The following is a 19,632-nucleotide window of genomic DNA, read 5'->3' as shown; positions in this document are numbered from 1 at the left end:
AAGGTAAGTGATAATTACCATTTAAATCGTTGCTCAAATTCCCCAAATACAAACTGCGAATGACTATTTAGTCATACTTAATGCCCTAGTCATTATTAGTAGGCTAAAGAAAAGCTCCAAATTTCCTGGACTTTTATTGTTTTTTTGTTGGAGAACTTGTTAAGACCCTGACTGACTTAAAGCTTCTTAAAGGGACAACGCATGTGCATACAAACTCTTCTACACTCACACGTCGGCTCAGTGAAACTGCTCATGGCCATTGTTGGCTTTTATTGATGCGTAGACCGTGTTGTTTTACCTTGTTTTGTACCCGGTCTTTTGGTTGTCGGTCTTTTGGTCGCCCCGACTGTGACAACGGGCGACCAATCGACCGCAGACGGTGAATTAGTATGTTTTTATTTATTTTTTTAACCCTTACAAGGATCTCGTGTAACTGCGTGGCTGCCATTAAAATTCAACAGAATGTGATCTGGAGTTAAATTTAAATCAAGAAGTGAGGAGATACATGAAATTCATGTTAATAATTAGCTTTTCCGAGCCACGCAAATTCATGTGGTGGCCCCCGAACTCTGAATTGGAAACTTGTGAGGTTCAACAACAACGTTCATTTCCCCATCAGGACTATGAATGCATCTGCTAACGTGAGAGCGCCGATCTTATCGAGCGGGGTTACTGAAAATGAATCATCAGCAGACAACTTATCCTCTAAGCCACTCAGAGTTTTTGTCTCTGTTCAAGTCTTGAGGGACCTCAGAGGGCTCAGGAACGCACTCCTGATTGCAGAACTCTTCACTCAACTCCTCCATAATGGAAGCAGCCTTCCAGCAAGGGGAGCGTGTTTGTCCCGCAATCTCTACAACAACCATCCATTATAGAAAAGGTCAAAGGTTTGTCAACTAAGGAAGTAAACTCGGTGAAAACTGGGGGCCATTTGCAATACGGTTAAATGATATAACATACAAACTAATTGGAAATGTGAAAGGGATGAATAGTAAAATAAAGGGTCTGCAGATTTCCAAGTTGTTTTATATTGATGCTACAATTAGGCCACTCTCAGACACGCCCACAACAGTGTCTCATGGGTAATCTGTTGCAGATCTGTTTTAAAAAATGCCTGTGGATCAACATACGGCTCTTTTTGAAATTCTTGAATAAACACTTCCGACTCGCTACCAAATTTGAAACTGGAACTTTTGACCTTTTTTAAAATGGATCGTTGTTGTAGAGATAGTGGGACAAAAAAGACTAATTAATTTATCTGTAAATATTTAAACCGAGATTTTTTTACAGGAATAACGCAGAGTAAAGCCTTGTTGTTTCTGTTTCTATGTCTTTGTTTACAACTATTATTGGTCACACGTCATTTGTCACAATGTTTAAAACAACAGAATCGACTACTTACCGGCTGTTCCACTTCCTTTTATGTGCTCAATCAATCAGCTCACCTTGAGAGACAGAAAAAAAATAGAAGCTTATAGCAGTGTTCGTGTTGGAGCAATTTCCTATCCAACACATATTAAACATTCCGATAAAACGTTTGAATATCTTTGAAAAAAAACAAAACCTAAAACCTTAACGATAAAACTGAGCAGATGAAAAAGCCGACCATTCGCTACATAACGTCTTGTAAATTGACACGGGCTTCCGGGTCTGGTTTATTTGGTTGATTTTACAAGGAAAATGACTACAGGTTTTTGTTCAGTGAAGTCCAATCTATCAAATACAGAAAGCACCCCCTGAAGTGCAAGTGAGCCTTTAAAAATCCACCCCAAAACACGATTGACCGCTTTTCTTCTTCCAAGCATTAATACAAAAAGCACGAGTCATGAAAAGTGAACAAACATCACGCATGAGTTGGTGGCAATGGCGTGTTCATCACCATGGAGAGCTGCTGGACCATCACACGCACAATCAAACACGCAATTGCCAGCTTCTTATTTCCTTTCTGATTTCCTGCATTTGGCAGCGCTGTTGAATGTCAAGTGTATGAACAGTTTGGCCAAATATTATGTGGAGTAAATAGGCAGGGATTTAATTCGTTCTCCATGTTTGACATTAAAACAACACTGGATGCATTTTCTGCAGGATGCTCATTTCCATCCCAAAATTTGTATAAGCAAAGACATCTGAATTGTCATTTATGACATTTTTTCTTGAAAGGCACAAGTTTACATGGCGCATCATTTTTTAAGGCTATTGACCCGTCGATTTATTGATTGGTCGAGCAATATAAAATCCAATCTAGGTAAAGACAAAACATCAGTCAACAATGTCAACTTTTTGAAAGGCTGTTAGTTAAATACTAGAATGTTTCTCATTCAATTTTTTTATTTAAAAATAATAATCAAAATTGCCATTGGATGAGGGTGGGGGTCCTGGAGCCTATCCCAACTAACTACGGGCAACGGCACCCTGAATTGCAGGGCACAAGGAAACAAAGGACAGCCATTCAATGTTGATGAAATTAAAAATATATAGATATAATAAAAACATAAATACACCTGAGGGACAACCCATAGTAAAACTGAAGTGGAACCCCCACAGTATTTAACGCACTGCATCCCACTAACAGCGATATACGCCAAATCCAATTAAACTAAGAGGTTTTACCCTGAATGCTCATCTTTCAGTGCCATTGACAGTGCCTTATGTCTAACCCATTTTGACTGGGAGTGCCCTGAAAGGGTTAAAAAGAAAAAAAGGTCATAATTCGTGCATAAATACTGTAAGTACATCAACAACTTTTTTGATTGTGGCAGTTGTGCACATTGTGAACATATAGGATGACTTATTCCCGAATAATAATCTAGGAACAGTTAGCAAGCGATGACATTTAGCTTCATGCTCCAATCAACAAAACGATGACAACTAATGCAACAACACGCGCCCTCCTCTGGTCATTAACGGTAGCACATGCCATCTCCGCCAGCAGACACATGAAACTCACACACTTCGCACACCCACAAACACACACTAACCGAGCTAGTGATGCGCACACTCGTCTTAGTGGAGTGTGAGCGGTGACGAGCTCCGTAGAGGAGCTTTCATCCAACCCTGCGACAGACGAACGTAGTCTGCTTTGTTTTCGTGTCGAGACGTCGACATTCGGTTGTCATGCCGATCTAACCTTCGCCACGGTCGGGGCTGGGAGGAGACATTTTTTGGACGTGACACGGAGGATTGTCTTGCTTTGGCGACACAGGTAAGTAAGAACCGCATCTTGTTGCTTTTCAGTTCTCACAAACACTCTGAATTCTCCCAAAATCCAGACGCGGAGTTTACAGTACACTTGGACGCGGAGGCTCGACGAGAGGACAAGCGTCGGCGACGTTTTTTTTTTAAGTTTTTTTTTTTTTAGGGCGACTTTGCGAATTGTTCTCGCTGCCAAGAAATGGTGGGGCACCTCCACTTGCAAGCGATGGATGAAAGCCTGAAAGGAAAGAACCGGGAAGGGCTGCTCGACAGTCCGGATTCGGGGCTGCCCCCGAGCCCCAGTCCGCCCTTCTGCTCCCTCTCCCCGGCGCTCGTCGAGCCGCGCTCCGGCAGCTGCCCGACCCCCGTGGAGACCCGGCAAGCGCCCGGGAGCAAGGACGCTGCCGGCCGGGAGGGAAAACTGGTGAGTGAGTCTTCATTCCTAATCCGTCCTATCAGTCATCGACAAGGCAACGCCATGCGAATTTCACAAATTAAATGCTGCTTTCTGCAAAAATTGGGGTTCTTTAAGGCACCCAACCTATGGCTCGGGGGCCACATGTGGCTCTTTTGATGGGTGTGTATGGGTCTCCGCTAACCTGAGAGGTAAAATATGGAAATCGTTGGTGACAGCTGAATCCGGAACGCACTAATATGATAGTCGGTGGCGCTGACACCATCTCTAGCATATTTTTTTCCATTAAACTCTTGGGCATGTGTATGCTAATTGATTAGCAATAGCGTAACAATGTTGTTTCTTCTTTAAAAGTGGTGAAATGACTATGAAAATGCACACATTTTCATGGATTTTGACTCTCCGAGGATGTTCCCAAGAAATAACATTTGAAAATTGAAATTGTTTATGGCTCTACCTATCATAAAGGTTCCCCTGGAACCAATGTTCCCTCTAATTTTTCGTTGGTCTGAGCAGAAAGTCAACCTCCCTGAGCGCACTGAGTACCAGTGTGAGCGACATCATCGGTACTCGGATGATTCGCCTAAAGACGTTTCGCCGACGGACGTTTGACAGACGGGCAGGTCGCCGAATGGACGTTCCGCCGAACGTTCATTCGGCCGAACGGAGGTTTCGCCGAAACGGGATTCGCGCGCTTGCCCCGCCCCCGGATCGTGTGTGTACAAGTTTTTCAACCTCGGCCCGCGGGCCATATACGGCCCGTTAGGATTTTTAATCCGGCCCGCCGCCGGTGTTGTCCAAATTATAGTAAAAATCAATGTTCGTCTACCATCAATGGCAGCCCGGGAATAAGCACTCTTGGGCGGGCAGATGTAGCAGAACCGAGCCGTAAAATGACAGCAATCGGGTCAAATCCATCCTAAAACAGCATTTAATGATTAAATACAAATACTGGAGCTCTTTGGACATTAGAACCGAGCCCAGGGAAGTGAATTCCTCGGTAAAAAGTCGCGATGGAGGCAAAAAAATGTCCATATACGTCCATTCGCCAAACGGCTCAAAATGCTCTCAAATTCGGTCAAATCCAGCTGAAAACAGCGTTTAATGATTAAATACAAATACTAGTATTTGTATTTAATCATTAAACTATCAAATACTAGTATTTGTATTTAATCATTAAACTATCAAATACTAGTATTTGTATTTAATCATTAAACTAACAAATACTAGTATTTGTATTTAATCATTAAACGCTGTTTGAACGAACGTTCATTCGGCGACCTGTCCGTCTGTCAAACGTCTGTCGGCGAAACGTCTTTAGGCGAATCATCCGGTCACGACATCATCATTGCTCGCTATGGGCACACCAGTATCACACCTGCCACAAGCAGGTGCATGTCAATGTTCCCTCTAATTTTTCATGTAAAACATGCTGTAAAACACGAAAAACATAAGTGGACAGAGCTACTGCCACTGGCTGCCGCTCAACCGGCGCCATCATGAAGAAAGGGGTAAAAAAAAAAAAAAAAAAAAAAAATCCGTTTTTTTTTTTTTACTGCGCGCCATAGGATTGCTGCTGCGCAGAGAAGACGAGAGTAGTGCGCAATTGCGCACGTGCGCAGCTTAGAGGGAACAGTGCCTGGAACCCTGGTCCATGACCCTATACGCAAATGGGACTATGTGATAACTATTGCGAGTCCACGTCTCCCCTTCTCTGACCCCCCACGCTGTCCCAGGAATCCGTAAAAGTTAAATGCCCGCTTGACTTACAGTGTGGGACTTAACTGGTTTTACGGGGGGATCCGAAGTGAGACCCCGGCGCAGTTTCGCAACACGTATCAGTTGCAGAAGGCGTAGCCTTTGTTACTTGCCGTCTTTACCGCGGCAGAAGCAGTAGTCAGTCGCTTGGTTTTAGATATCATTGTTATTGCTGATGAGCGTCCGGCCGGGATGCTTTGACTCTTATTATTGCGCTAAAGTTTTTGCCTTCACGGTGTTGTGGTGCACAATGATACAGGCGGTAAATTCAGGTTTAAATGTGAGACTGCTAACAGGTCATTGGGACTCCCAAACAAGATGGATGCATCTTGTTGTTGTTGTTGTTCTCAAACTGGCTGATCATTATAGTCCAACTATCACGTCAAGGTATTTTACAGAATTGGATAAATTGGACTTCACGAGCTACAACATGACTTTTCTAAGTAAGATAAACAAAAACAGAAAACAGTTTAATGCCATTTCACTGTTGCTATGGAAAGAGATCATCTTACCAAAGACTGCCATGAAAAGTTGATAACAATGTATACAATAATCATGTTTTTCAGGACCTATTTCTTAGCAAAAAAACTTTTTGGGGATCAAATATATGTCATGATCACAATAGGAACACCGTGCATTTATTTTCCATGAGGTGTCAGCACAAAGCAAACGTAGTTTTGATCATTATGGAAAATTGGCGAAAGCACCTAGCCTACTGCTAAGGCTTTTATATTTAGCGGCAGACATGTAAACACTGCTCAAATGTGAAACTTTGGGATTTTTACAGGCGGAATGCCTGTCACGTCGCCACTCAAGTTGCAATGCTTGTTTTTCTTTCTTGTGGAAACTCACTTTGAAGTCCTACTCGTCAGTTTTTTGTCTTGAAACCCGGTAGCTCTGTAGCCTGGGCCAATATTTATCCATCCTCAAAGGCTATCTTATGATTGACTCTTTTTAAAAAAAATCAGTTTATTAATTAAGTGTGGACTGAGTTTGCCTGTAGTTTAAGAGTTAGACAGTAGAGGGTAGCCTGAAGCCTATCGTAGCACACTAGTGCTTGTTTTTGGTCTTTTTCTCAATGTACTTACAAAAAAACAACAATAAAAGCATTCGATTCCATTCAAACAATAGTTTCGGGGAGCACTTTGCATTAGTGGTTAAGATGTTTGGCACACAGTGGAGGTCTCACATGTTCTCTTGGTCTTGGTGGTCTTTTGGAGCTTGGCCCAGCGCAATGAGAAGCAGGCTACATCCTGTCTTCTTAATTTGACAGGCATGTTTTTGGGGATGTGAAAGAAAACTCAAGTACCTGTAGTACCTAATTCAAACACCATTTTTTAAGGCATGCAGGCTAACTGCTAAAGAGCAAATTTGCCCCATCGAAATGCTAACTTTTTACTGGATCTATACAGTTCTTTCCTTCTCATAATGTACTGTACTTTAAGGACTACAAGAGACATTTAAAACACTTTCATTTCCCCCAAAATTATTAGATCAGAAATTTATTTCATCCCGTATTTGGGAAATTTCTTGGTTGCAGTAGCAAGACAGACATAAGACACAGAAGACATTGTAGACCTAGTTAAAAATCTTATCGTATTTATTGTTCCTGTCTTATGTATCCCTGTTTGCTGCTATGAATTAATTTTGTTGGAACATTGTGTCTAAGAGTAATATTGTAGTTTACAGTTACTTACAGTACAACATATAACATGTATTCATAAACAGTAGTAATAGCAGTACAGTAATCCCTCAATTATCACGACCTCACTTATCACAAAGTAGTGAATTATTTTTTCTGCTATTAATTTTTTTTTTTTTTAAAAAGGGGTGACCCTTTTTTTGCGATTTTTCCATTATTGCAGCCATGTCTGGTATTTTGTAGTAATTATTAGTTCAGTTTAAATGTATTCAATTAGGTCGAACATAAATAAACACATTTATGAAAAAAACGTTTATTTATTTATTTTAAAAGGGGTGACCCTACTTTGCGATTTTTCGATTATTGCGGCCATGTCTGGTATTTTCTAGTCATTATTAGTTCAGTTTAAATGTATTCAATTAGGTAGGACATAAATAAACACATTTATGAACAAAATGTTAAAAGATAAGGAGGAAAAGGCCAATGCAATTTTTTTGTCGTGAGATGCCGTAAGACACGTTGCGTCCAAAATCCTCCTCTTCAGGTTGCTCCCACTTTCCAAAGGTCTGGAGAACATGTCTGAGCGGGTCCATGTGGCTTTTAAAGGGTCTAATGGAAGCTTCAGAAATGCACTGGTGAATCCCGGGAGTGTAGTGACATTGGCCTGAGACGCCCACCTAATGCAGAGAGGTGCACCAATCCGCCGGAGGTTCCTACTTGTCGGACTTTCCATTTTTTTAAGCTCCATCTCAATCTTGTGGAAAGAATGCACCTTTTCCATCAGAAAAAACCCCAAAAACTCTTCATCTGGGTTTAAATTCGAGTCTGGCTGCACAAAGACCTGAACTACAATCATCCCTGTGGTCCCCCTCCCCTTTCCAAATCTATTTTTAAGTTTTTGCAGGCCGCCTAAGAACAATCCGCGAGCTCTATTTCGAGGTGCTGCGGGCGGGAGGGCTCGTTGCGTAAGTGTTTGACGACCTTTCATTTCTAAATGCAACTGGGACAAAATGCCCAGACAGCCCGTCTGTCTGCGCACCTTCGCCGCCGGGATGCGACGAGCACGAGACTAACCCCGCTGGTGTTCACATAAATGTCTGGAGCCCCCAGTCGGGAGATGTTTGACTTGGCCTTTGGACTCTGCGGCTCGCCGTTGCTCTTTGGACACTGTGTGGCTTTGTCAGCAGTAGCGGCTTGTTTTTCTGGGCATGAACGTGCTTCTTCCAGGACTAGTGGATTCTTTGCGCGCAGACCGCCGCCGCTTCTTCCTGGGGGCCTTCTAACCTCCTTTCGGGGGTGTTTACTTTGCGCGAGATGGAAAGCGCAGCCCACACGCGACTCAAGTAGTCGATAAGCGGGCGCAAAGAGTTTCAGTTGAGATGGGACGCCCCATTTTTCTTTGGAATAGATTCAAACCTCAGAAAGTTAGGAATCAATAGTTTTTGAGAGCATGCAGACTCTGTATGAGCATTCAAATTTTTGAGAAGGTTTCACTGTGTATGGTTGAATTTTGGGAAGGCCTCATTGCTTCGATGACTACTTTCACATATTTTACGATATTGATTGTTATTATCATTTTTATTATTTTTACCAGATTGGAAGGAAAACTAATGTCAGGTGGTTGTGTTAATTGTACATAACTATTATGAGAAGAAGTCATTTATTAGGGCTGTATCTCATAGAAAATATGCATACAATGTGAATATTTTTTTTCATTTGAATTAAAAATGTGTTTCTTCATTTTTATCCATTTTCTAAAATTTTAGGATCTGGAGTTTCCTCCATTTTTAAGTGAAATATGACTACAAACTCACCAAATCTACTTGAATTTATGATATTTTGGGAACGTTTTGGAAAAAAAGCACAGTAAGGGCATTATTTTAAACATTTTTCATAAAAAAAAACCTGGTGGAATTTCAAAAATGTTTATCTATGGCGAGCGACGCAGTGCTAACTCCCCCAGTTTTCTTGTCAAATGCCATTTCCTGAGAAGAATTTCAAAATAAAGGCATATATAACATATATTTGTAATAACAGCATGCACAATAAGAATAAACGTATTAAAAAGATGAAATAAGGCTTTTGGTCCATGTCCCAGGCTTTGTTTTTGGCACTCATCCGATTTGACCTTAAACGCGCATTGCGATATTCTCCTTGAGTTGCAATCGTGTACATTTTAACAGCTGCCAGATCGCATATGTAAGACGAGCCCGACGGCGCCGCACTCATCCGCCGTGCCCTTGGCCTCTTCTCGGCCGTCCCCCGTCCCGCCCGGCATGCGCGCTTAACCGCGTCCAAGCCGCAGCATGTGACCGCCTCCCGCTGTAACGTGAGAGGAGGGGGGGGGGGCGCCGGGGCCGGGCCGGCCGGCCAGCGCTCGCTTGGCCCGGCTGGCCGACCGACCGGGCTCGCACGCAGAGACGGCCATCAATCACGTAGTGTGGCTGCGGCGTCTGCGGCGGCGCAAATTGCAAGTGGTTTTCCATAAAGGGGGCAAATTAGGCTCAGTTCAATCAGCACATTCTTAGTCCTTTGACCAGATTTCACGTTTCCCAAGATGCATCTGTGCAAAGTCGGGCCATTCGTGTCAATCACGACAAAAGCGGGACGATTTTTAAGGCTATGTCAATCAAAATGAGAGCATTCTAGGACAAGGACAGGATTTAAAGTTATTTTTTTTTGTATTTGATCAGAAAACGAGAACAAACATACGCTAAAGCAACAGTGTCAGACGTCAACTCTGTTTCATGTGGGCCGGACCATTTTAGATATAATATTTAGATTTTTTTATAAATGGATTAAAAGAACTGGATTAAAAGCCCTGAGTATTCAGTTTTTATAGATCTAAAAAAATGTTTATTTTAGCTTTTTTAAAATATATTTTTAGATTTTACAAAATTATTTTTTAACTAAAAACACAGAAAAAATGGATTAGAAAATTACAATTATTGATTTTAAAAGGGGAAAATCAGGAAATGTAATATACATCTATACTAGTTTGATCCTAAAACAGAAAGTGGGCACTCATGATTTACTTTCCCGGGCCACACAAAATGATGCGGCGGCCCAGATTTGGCCCCCGGGCCACCACTTTGACACATGTGCACTAAAGTAACAATATCAATACTATAGAATAAAATAAGTCTTCTATCCTCTGTATATAAAAAAAAAACAATCCAAATAACATTTTATGTAAACTGGACTTATGTTTAAATGAATGAATACATAATAAATGTGTCCAAGCAGGGCTCAAAAATGGCATAGACAACTGATCTAAAACCTTGTTCTTTTAAATTAGATTAGATAACTTTATTCATCCCGTATTCGGATATTTATTTATAATTTATTTTTGATTTGCAATAAAACAGCTTTAAGATAACTTTTTATTTCTCTTTACCACTATTTTTTTCTAGCTAGCCCACAGCAAATTTCCCCCAATTTTAGTGATGGAAGAGACAACTTACTTTGACCCAAATGTCGTCGAGGAGTGCGATTCGAAGTTTTTGATGAATTTCATGGCCGGTCTCGACCTTGGGCCACGTGGGTGGGGAGCACCGGAGCGTAATGGCGCCGCAGCTGTCGGAATGTGGCTCCAAAACCTCACTTGCGTGGATCCACCACTTCACATGAGGAGAAGCGGCTCCTCTCCACCTGCTCGCCAGCTGTTATTGTGTCGTCTGCGAGCTCAACATCTGCAACACACATACCGCCGTTAACGTGGGGACGACTAAAGGGAAAGCGGCATGGCTGAATTAATGCTTTTGTCTCCTTTTAGTGGAATTAATGGCAATTCAGAAAAATAAACCAAGATTTTAAAAGGATTGAAGGGCGTGTTGCGGTAATTTTTAAAAATAATCTATTAAAAACAGCCATTGACAACAATAAATCATCATAGTGAAGAATCACATGCTCATATAGACAGAATATAATTAGTATGTAAAAATCTAAGCCAATAACATAAACAAAACATGCATAAAACAGATTATGCTCAATTGGAGAAGTTTCAATTAGCAATTGAATTGAACATTGTTGTTCAAAAGGGGTGATTTAAAAAAAGAAAAGAAAATCTGTGAAAATGGCACGCATTCTGGATCAAGAAAGCAATGTTTATATGTGTGCCTAAATATGATACGGTTCCACCCTTGGTTCCCATGAATTCCCATGGAAAGTGTCCAATTTGGCCGATTTCCATCATTCTCCGTCTCAATTTCCCTTGGAACTTTATGATGACTTTACAAGGTGGGCCTGCCTGCTTGCCTGCAGTGCTTTTAAATGAGCTTGTTGGCTCGGCGAAAGCCCCGAAGCATGCTAGGTCCTTTTACTGGATTTCTGTCAGGGTACACATTGGCAGCCTTGTTGTTTTTTTTTCCCCTAAATGAAGTTTTTCCTCTTTGCAGCTGCCTTACCTGCTGCTCAACACAGGAGAGCCCAAAACTCGCATGTATCCGGTCTTCTATGGGGAGAGTATTGAAGTTGACCCAAAACCAGAGAAGGAAGTCAAGTAAGTAACCATGGAATTAAAAGAATTGGACGATGTTTACGTTTCACCCTACAAAATTTCATCCACATCCCAAATTCTAATTTCTGAGTACAAATCTACTAATTCTTGAATGCTAAATTTGTTATTACTGCCCTCTTAAACACCATTTTCTCTTGTCCCACTCCCCTCATGACCAAACAAGCTTTAAAAAAAGGTCAAAGGAGAAGGCTAACATTAAAATGGTTTTGGAATCCTGTTAGCATAACCTTTTTATCTTAGCAGAAATAAAATCTGAAATAATTCATACATTAGACTTGATCTGTAATGGGTCGAATACAATTGTCTTCGTTTCTTTTTATACTTTTTTTTTTAAACCTTATGCAACCCTGTAATGGATTTTATCTTTCATAATTATATCACTAAATTTCCCCTCTTGGTTAGCAATAACAGCACGATTAGCAGCTAGCTTGTATTCTCATTAAAAAGTTAACAAAAGTACAGATTTCCTCCCATCAATGTTTATCCCAAATGTGATTATTATGATCTGACATTATTAAATATCGTCTTTGTTTACAATCAGGTTCTTCTCTCATTGATCTACAACACAGCTAGCTAAACAGCTAGCATCTCATGAGAAAAATCTAACGGTACAGATGCGTTACAGTTTTTACCTTTTGAATATCAAATTTATTCAACGAAAGGTTAACTTTTAATCTTTAAACTGGGCTAATTGGACCTTAAACAGTTTATTAATGTTAAAACGTACCAGAAAACCAAAGAGAAGGCGTATATTTTGAAGTCGCAATTCTGCAATCACGAAGCACCTGTCCCAACATGGCTGTTCAAACCTAACTCCCTGCCTCCCTTCCCTCAGGTGCACTTCAGCAGTTCGTTACGATTCGGACAAACACTACCAAGACCGCGTGTACTGCGTCCCCGTCCCCACGCCGACCTCGTACAGCGAAACGGTGGTGACGGTCCCCGACTGCACCTGGCGGAGCTACAAAAGCCAAGTGTACCTGGAGCCCCGGCAGAAGGCCGTCGGCTACCAGAGCACCACCATCGTGTACCCCAAACACGCCAAGAACATTTACCGCACCACGCTCACCTACAAGCCGGCCGTGGCGCGGCGTTGGTTCGTGTCGAAAGTGCGGCTGGAGTCCGGCGAAGATTCCAGTCCTTGCATTATCTACACGGAGGACTTATAGTCATCCTCACCGGATCCGCTTTTGCTTTTGTTCCGGACTCCGTTTTAGAAAGGGAACGCACGCGAATGCTGGAGGCTTAACCATGTTTTAGTTTAAATATATCATTGGGCAATGTCTTACTATTTCATGATGACACGAGTATGGAAGAAACTTCACAACGAAGAAGATTAAGTCGTGCGAGATGGTGCATCCTTCCTAATGACGGCTTTATTGCACTTGTTTCCATTCATAAAAATCATCTGTTTGTGTGTGCGTGTCTGTGTGTGGGAGTGTGTGTGTGTGTGTGTTCCAATGATTGGACCAAAGATTTTTTTTTTTAACAGGCTCTGTGTTCCTTAAAATCTGTAAATTAGTTCATCACAACATTTTCTTAGCATATTTATAACTGAGGTGAGCAGGGGTGTTAGAGTAACACGGGGGAAAAAGGGAATTTTATTTAAATAAGTGTTTTGTCTCAGTATTGGTACGAGCTTATACTTTTCACAGCATTTCATGGTTAGACTACCAAAGATATCTTTCATTAAGTGTTTTATTTTATACCTTAAAGGGAAAAATAACTCTGTAAACTAACAAAATTGTGTTTTAATAAACAAGTGCAGTAAGTTAAGAAAAAATGTAATTGAAAAGCAGTAATTGGAAGCATGTGGGTGAATTTTAGCCAATTAAATGATTCGTTGTCTGCATTTATGACACCATTAATATAATTGTCAAATGTGCTCCAATTTGGGTACAAGTGATGACACAAAATGGCATGAGGCGGTGAGCAGTCTCATGTTTTTTGTTAAAACATTTATCCATTAATTTGTGAACTACGGTGATGCTTCATGATCTTACTTGATAAATGTAAGGCATTTGATGAAATATCTTAATTCTAATTACAATTTTATTGCCACAAGTGTGGTCTAATCCCCCCTTTGTACAATTACAAATCAATAATAGCTTCGGGAAATAACTGGAGCCCAAGTTAAGATGTTTAACGTGTTTCTGAAGATGTTAAATAGAAAGTCAACGGATAGGGTTTGTCACTAAATCTGTTGCATGACAATTTTTCATACTTATAAAGGGAGTTTTGGAAGCTATTTTGAGGGGTGCATGTTGGGATTTTTGAGGGAACGGTATGTTGAATTTGAAAGGATGGCAGTTTTAGTGGTGGAAGAGAGTTTAATGCAAAGATTTTTTTAGGGGACAGTCAAGTGAATGGTTGGCAAAGTGAAAAGCAGGTTGGGTGCGAATTGTTTGCTGGTTTCATGAAAGTTCAAGTCTAACACGTGTTGCTGTAAAATATGTTCCTGATGTATATGTGGAATTGAGGCACTTGTTAATTCTCTTTATATTTTTGTACGTCGGCTGCCGTTTCTGTTCTGATCTAATTTAAAGATGTATATTGTCATTGAATAAAGGCAATCAATACAATTGGACTTTTGCTCTGTGCTGTTTGGGAAATAAACATGTACATACCAAGACTGCTACTTGTGGGTGAGGATCAAACTTTGCCAAAGGTAAGGAGATGCATCATCAATTCTTAAAAAGCAATATTTGATAAATAAACACTGACGGTATAACACACTGAAGTTCACCGTTAAACCACGAGGAACGCTAAGTACGTCATAAAAATGCGCCGGTGACTGGTTACGACATGCAAATTCAGGATTATTACTCCCCCTAGCGTTTGAAGAGCTTCAATTACAGCTCAAGTGTCCACGTAATATCTTATAATAAAGTGACTCCGAGACTATGAATGGCAATAAGCTTTTTATTTAAACATTAAGGCAGTGTCTTATTCGTTTTCCATTTGTACACTGCTATCCACAAAGCTTGCTGGTGGGCATGTAGAATTTAACCGTGTTTTTCCTCTCTAGTCTTTTGTAATATACCAACCTAGAAGCAAGCCACATAAATATTTACATCTATTTAATTTTATATACATTCCTTGCTATTATACAGTGGGTTATAATTATATATAAAAAAACATTATGAACAAAATGTTTGAACAATGTTATACTTTCTCCACGGCCCTGCCAGACCTCCCTCCAAGGGCCAAAATATTCTTTCTCATAACTATTTTGTTTTTTTTAGGTGTAGAGAAACCGTGGTTGGACAAAAAAAAATTTAAGAGCAAAAGGCAAAATTAATGCACATTACATTTGAATTTAGTATGGATTAGTCCGTCGTCCGGTAAAGCAACAGCTAGATATGGCTTAGTTTGTTTACGGTCACATTCCTAAACTTCAGCGATTAAAAAGGTGGAGTTTGATAAACTGTACAATAATGTGGGGACATTATTCTCGTCTTCACCCGGGCGGGGGACTCACCCCGTTTCCAAAATGGATGATGGCTGGCTGAGATGAGTAATTGTGCAGGCATGAACATGCTTGACCATCAACGGGCGGGATGAAGGAAGGGAAGAGAAGGTAGTCCTGGAACAGTCAAAATGGGGGACATTTGTGTGCTCAAATAAACGACAAGCTGGAGAAAACTCCACACGAGCAAGTTCTCAACTTTTGAGACATTACACAGAGTGAATCAACATGAAATTCAAACTTTTTTTTTTGTTTAATGCGTCCCCTCGTCTCCCTTGTACCCGACCGAATGCGGGCGCAGTGAAGCAGACTGTCACAGTTGTCGCCATGGAAACAAACAAACAAAACAACACTGAACGCAGGACTGATTGCTTAAAAACGGATAAAAAGGCGTTTCATTCGCTTGACGGTTTGTTTACACAATTCCCAGCCTGGATAGTAGAAACTCTGGCGAGGGAGGGGCCAAAAAGTGGGGGGAAAAAAAACAAACAAAGAAAATAAAAACTATTGTGCGTCACTTGGTAACTTCAGTACTGTGCGTGTAAAATAAATGGCACTTAACACTAAGAATATAATGTACAAAAGCTGCACAGAAGAGAAGCTAAGGGTGTTTCCTCTATGCAGTAGCAGTACAAGGTCAGACTGTCACAAAAAGCTCCAATGGCGGGCCAAGCTGAAGACGACGATGCCAAGGACTGAGGTCGACTTCTCCTTCACTCACACGCGATTGTCGTTTTGTGTTGTTTTGAAATCACCGGTGGTGAGAGTCAAGTCAACGGGATTGGTCGCCACGCTGTGTTCTCAAGTCCACGTTCTATGCAGTGCCGTGGCAAACGGGCCCCCCAAAAAAAGAAACTAAGTGCTTTATCGTCCAAAAAAAACAGTTCGGCAGACGCGGTTAATATAAAAAAAAAACGAGGAGAAAATCGCCACTTGTCCGTGTGTCGTCGTCGTGTGGCAAAACGTCTGGCAGGGGGACACCTGATGTCAGCAGGTCTGGACCCTCCCCAAAGTGTGAGACGACACGGGCGATGAACAGCATGTTTACCCTGTAAACCAATGATATGACCCACCCCGAAAGCATTCGTCGTTGCAAAAAAACAAACAAAAACAAGGAGCAGGCCCGCATAAACTATGATTGCGAGATCTCTGTAGTACTTGTCTACAATCACTTTCCAATCCCGACAGAGGACTGCAAGTCGAAAGAAAGAAAAAAAAAAGCCAGGAAAAGCAAAACAAGGTGTGTCGTCCCATCCCTTGCGTACAGCGTGAGGGGCCCTCTTGCTGATTGGCCCGTTCGCTCCCATTCATTGACGCGTAAGCACTTAATCGTGAAGAAGGTGGTTGGTTGTGCCCCGATGGATAAGGCCGGCGGGAGATGTGACGCCGTCGGAAAAAACGGGAGTCGTCTGTCTGGGAAATCCTGCTGCGTTCGGGAAATGGAGAGTGGAATGGATTTGGATGGGATTGGGGGGCTGTGGATGGGGGTCGCCTGTTTGCGCCTACGATAGCTTTGTGGGTCACTCGCTGTCAGACAGGGAGCTGTACTGCGACATGAGCAGGGGTTTGTCCTCTTCCTCCCAGGCGCGGCCTTGCCCCTGAGCGGGGGGGACGTGGCCCACCGGTTGCCCCGCCGGCTGACCCGTCGGCTGGCCGGACGAAGGCGAGGGGACCGAAACTGTCCCGCCGGGGAAACGCATTATCAACGGGTTGCAAGGGAAGGGAGTCGGCGTTGAACCTGAAAGGAATGAATAGACAGCGCTTAGTTCCCGAATGCAATCCCGTTCCCAATTCTTTAAGTTGAGTTTAGGAATTTCCACACTACGTTATCCATTTTTAACTCAAATGTTTGTCGTTTGGTAATACTTCTGTGTATGATCGATTGTGTTGCATTTCATTATGAGAGTACCTGTGGACGAGGGTCGATCTTCCCAAACTCGGTTAGTCAGCGGCGTTCTTCGGTTGCAGTCTCCTTCGGAGTGGACCGAAGACACGGAGGATGGCCTTTCACCCCCCGACAAGCCTGGTCCTGGAGACTTGGCCTTGCGCCCGTTAGAGCGCCCACCGCCCTTTGAGGGTTTAGCACTACCTACAAACAAAGATGATGACATGATTTCAAGGTGCGCCAAAAAACGCAAATGTTGACTACGCCCATACTATTATTGTCCGTGTACGTGGATAGAGAAAGTCGTTACCCTGTGAAAAACCGTCCTCAACTCGTCCATCCGTCCCGCTCATGGCGCCCGGCAGGCTGGATGGGAGCGGGTTAGCAGCATTAGCTGGGGAGCGTTCCTCAGGCTGGTCATCAAATTTCCCCATTAAGGCCTTTCTTATGATGGCCTCCAGACCGATGGAGCTGCCGGGCGTCTCGGGAGCCGGGTGGCTGCGAACGCTAACTGACCCCGCCGTCGTTGACGCCGGCATGTTGAAGATTTCGGTTCCGGGCTGACCCGCATCTGGAAAAGGTAGAAAGTAGCTCGCTAGGAAAATTCCTATGGGAACCCAAAAGTAGCTAAACCAGACTGGACGTTTCGTCGAAAGACGTTTGGTCCCCAGACGTTGACCGGACGTTTGGTAGAACGGACGTTTGGTAGACCGGACGTTTGGTAGACCGGACGTTTGGTAGACCGGACGTTTGGTCGAACGGACGTTTGGTCGCCGGGTTCGCTCGCTGTCAAATTATGAGTTTACTGTTGATATTTTGATATTAGATATTTAGATATTAAACTCACTCTCTGTCTCATGATTATAATTTTGAGAGCTGGTTCCAACAGTAACAACCCAGCGACCAAACGTCCGTTCGACCAAACGTCCGTTCATTCGACCAAACGTCCGTTCGGCCAAACGTCCGTTCTACCAAACGTCCGTTCTACCAAACGTCCGTTCTACCAAACGTCCGTTCGACCAAACGTCCGTTCGACCAAACGTCCGTTCTACCAAACGTCCGTTCGACCAAACGTCCGTTCTACCAAACGTCCGTTCGACCAAACGTCCGTTCGACCAAACGTCCAGTCGACCAAACGTCTTTCGACGAAACGTCCGAGTACCAAGCTTGAGTCATGGTACTCACTGAAATCATTGTCGTTGCCCACCACCGTCATCTTCTTGCTCATCTCCTGCTTTTTGGATTTCACAATGGCCGAGGTATTCTCCGTCAGTTTGCTGAAGAAAGCTGGAGGTTGCGAGGTGGGAGGGGACCGCGAGCCCATTCTGTACACGGTCAACAGAACCCACATCAAGCAACTGACACATCTTTATCCAATATGTGTGCTGAGATGCAAAACAACACCAGTTCCTACGTTTGCTCTCCTTGTTCGTTCGGATAGGTCATCCCTCCCTGCATTTCCGACTCCGAGTTGGCTCCGGCGGGAGATACCGGTTCGATACAGTCGTTGGAAAAACCGATCGGAGAAGACTTGGCCTGAGGGGGGGACCTGCAGAGTGCAAAAAGACAAATGACCTTTTCTACCCACGCGTTGACCTCGCGTAACCTCATGTCGATGAAACCCGAGGAGTGGCGGCCTATTAATACATTTATTAGTCATCAGAAATAAAACGTTGACCTCTCGTGTTTATTACTGCTGATCCCGCTTGGTACCGACTCTTACCGGTCTCTGTTACGATCCGCCCCGATACCCTCGGGAAAGCGGCCCAGTTGGGCAGACTCTTGAGAAGTGGGCGGGTTCTGTGAGGCACTGGGGGGACGGGTCAAGTCCAGGATGGGTGAGCCGTGGTAACCTTGTTGATGCTGTTGCTGACTCTGACGTGTATAATCTTTCGTTATCACCTCCTGGCATGGTAAAGACAAAAAAATAAAAAAGTTATTGCCGTGAGGAGGGAACTTGATACGGGATATATTTGTACGTTTTAATGTGAAGACTTACGCTGATGTGCTGAGCCAAGGTGACAACCCTCTGGCTACCTTTCACACAAGGAGAAGGCGGTTTCTGGCCTGGGGAAAGTCGCTCCTCAGATGGAGGACGGTACAGAACGTGTGACTCCATCTTTTGTTGAGCTGACAGTCCAAAAAAAAGCACAAAAAAAGGTACAAGGGAGATTTAGAGAAGAATTTGAACTGATGCAATGAAAATGATCGCAATGAAACATTACTTTGAACACAGCTTTTCTTCATTTTGATTGCTTCTAACCAAGTAGCTCATGAATAAAAAATGGGTAAAAGGTTGCCATAAAAAGGACCTCCCTGCCAGAGTTACAGTAAAATGATGATGCAAGTGTTTAGCAATGATTGCATGGAATCCCTGTGGTGACAGACATTACTCCAAAGGATTTTTGTTTGTTGTTGTGCTAGAAATAATAAACAAAGAATTAAACCGCCAATTCAGTCCCAGCCCCTTAAACAAAATCAGCTTGGAACTGCCTGCCTTATTAAATATTATTGAAAACAAATGAATAAACACAATTGATGCCTGCGTTGATTTTTTTTCTTATACACTTAGACAAAGTATAAATACTGCTTAACTTTAGGCCCTTTAGTGACTTAATATATTTTTGTTCATCTTGTTTTAAGTGGGAAGAAAATTAGCCCCTCCAATTCTGGTCCTCATTTGGAAGGAGGTACAGAGCACTCTCCTAGTTGAGGCGGCTTGGGCATCTAATTAAGATAACGCCTGGACACC

The 19,632-nt window shown here is 42.6% G+C and overlaps 3 protein-coding genes across 4 annotated transcripts in view; 1 reads left to right on the top strand and 2 right to left on the bottom strand.

Annotated features, from left to right (window-relative positions):
• The window catches only part of ccdc92 (coiled-coil domain containing 92), an 88,302-nt gene extending 74,002 nt beyond the window's left edge, over positions 1 to 14,300 (bottom strand). For both annotated transcript variants that reach the window (XM_077600144.1, XM_077600146.1), the window contains exons 1-3: positions 14,154 to 14,300; positions 10,472 to 10,699; positions 1,403 to 1,445 (exon numbers count right to left, since the gene is read on the bottom strand). The gene's annotated coding sequence lies outside the window, so the exon portion shown is untranslated. The remainder of the gene's footprint in view (positions 1 to 1,402; positions 1,446 to 10,471; positions 10,700 to 14,153) is intronic.
• rflna (refilin A) lies at positions 2,895 to 14,108 on the top strand. Its single transcript, XM_077600147.1, has 4 exons — positions 2,895 to 3,202; positions 3,270 to 3,616; positions 11,405 to 11,508; positions 12,362 to 14,108. Exons 2-4 carry the CDS (start codon positions 3,392 to 3,394, stop codon positions 12,693 to 12,695), a joined length of 663 nt encoding a protein of 220 aa, XP_077456273.1. The 5' UTR covers positions 2,895 to 3,202; positions 3,270 to 3,391; the 3' UTR covers positions 12,696 to 14,108.
• A 132-nt stretch (positions 14,301 to 14,432) lies between the features above and the next one.
• The window catches only part of ncor2 (nuclear receptor corepressor 2), a 52,594-nt gene continuing 47,394 nt past the window's right edge, over positions 14,433 to 19,632 (bottom strand). The window contains exons 39-45 of the mRNA XM_077600206.1: positions 18,880 to 19,010; positions 18,604 to 18,785; positions 18,295 to 18,429; positions 18,066 to 18,205; positions 17,191 to 17,451; positions 16,905 to 17,084; positions 14,433 to 16,733 (exon numbers count right to left, since the gene is read on the bottom strand). Of these exons, the coding sequence (XP_077456332.1) occupies positions 16,516 to 16,733; positions 16,905 to 17,084; positions 17,191 to 17,451; positions 18,066 to 18,205; positions 18,295 to 18,429; positions 18,604 to 18,785; positions 18,880 to 19,010 (1,247 nt within the window). The 3' untranslated portion in view covers positions 14,433 to 16,515. The remainder of the gene's footprint in view (positions 16,734 to 16,904; positions 17,085 to 17,190; positions 17,452 to 18,065; positions 18,206 to 18,294; positions 18,430 to 18,603; positions 18,786 to 18,879; positions 19,011 to 19,632) is intronic.

The sequence above is a fragment of the Stigmatopora argus genome, chromosome 5 (genome assembly GCF_051989625.1).
Source record: "Stigmatopora argus isolate UIUO_Sarg chromosome 5, RoL_Sarg_1.0, whole genome shotgun sequence".
Taxonomy (NCBI): Eukaryota; Metazoa; Chordata; class Actinopteri; order Syngnathiformes; family Syngnathidae; genus Stigmatopora; species Stigmatopora argus.
This window is presented reverse-complemented; position numbering and strand designations above follow the sequence as displayed.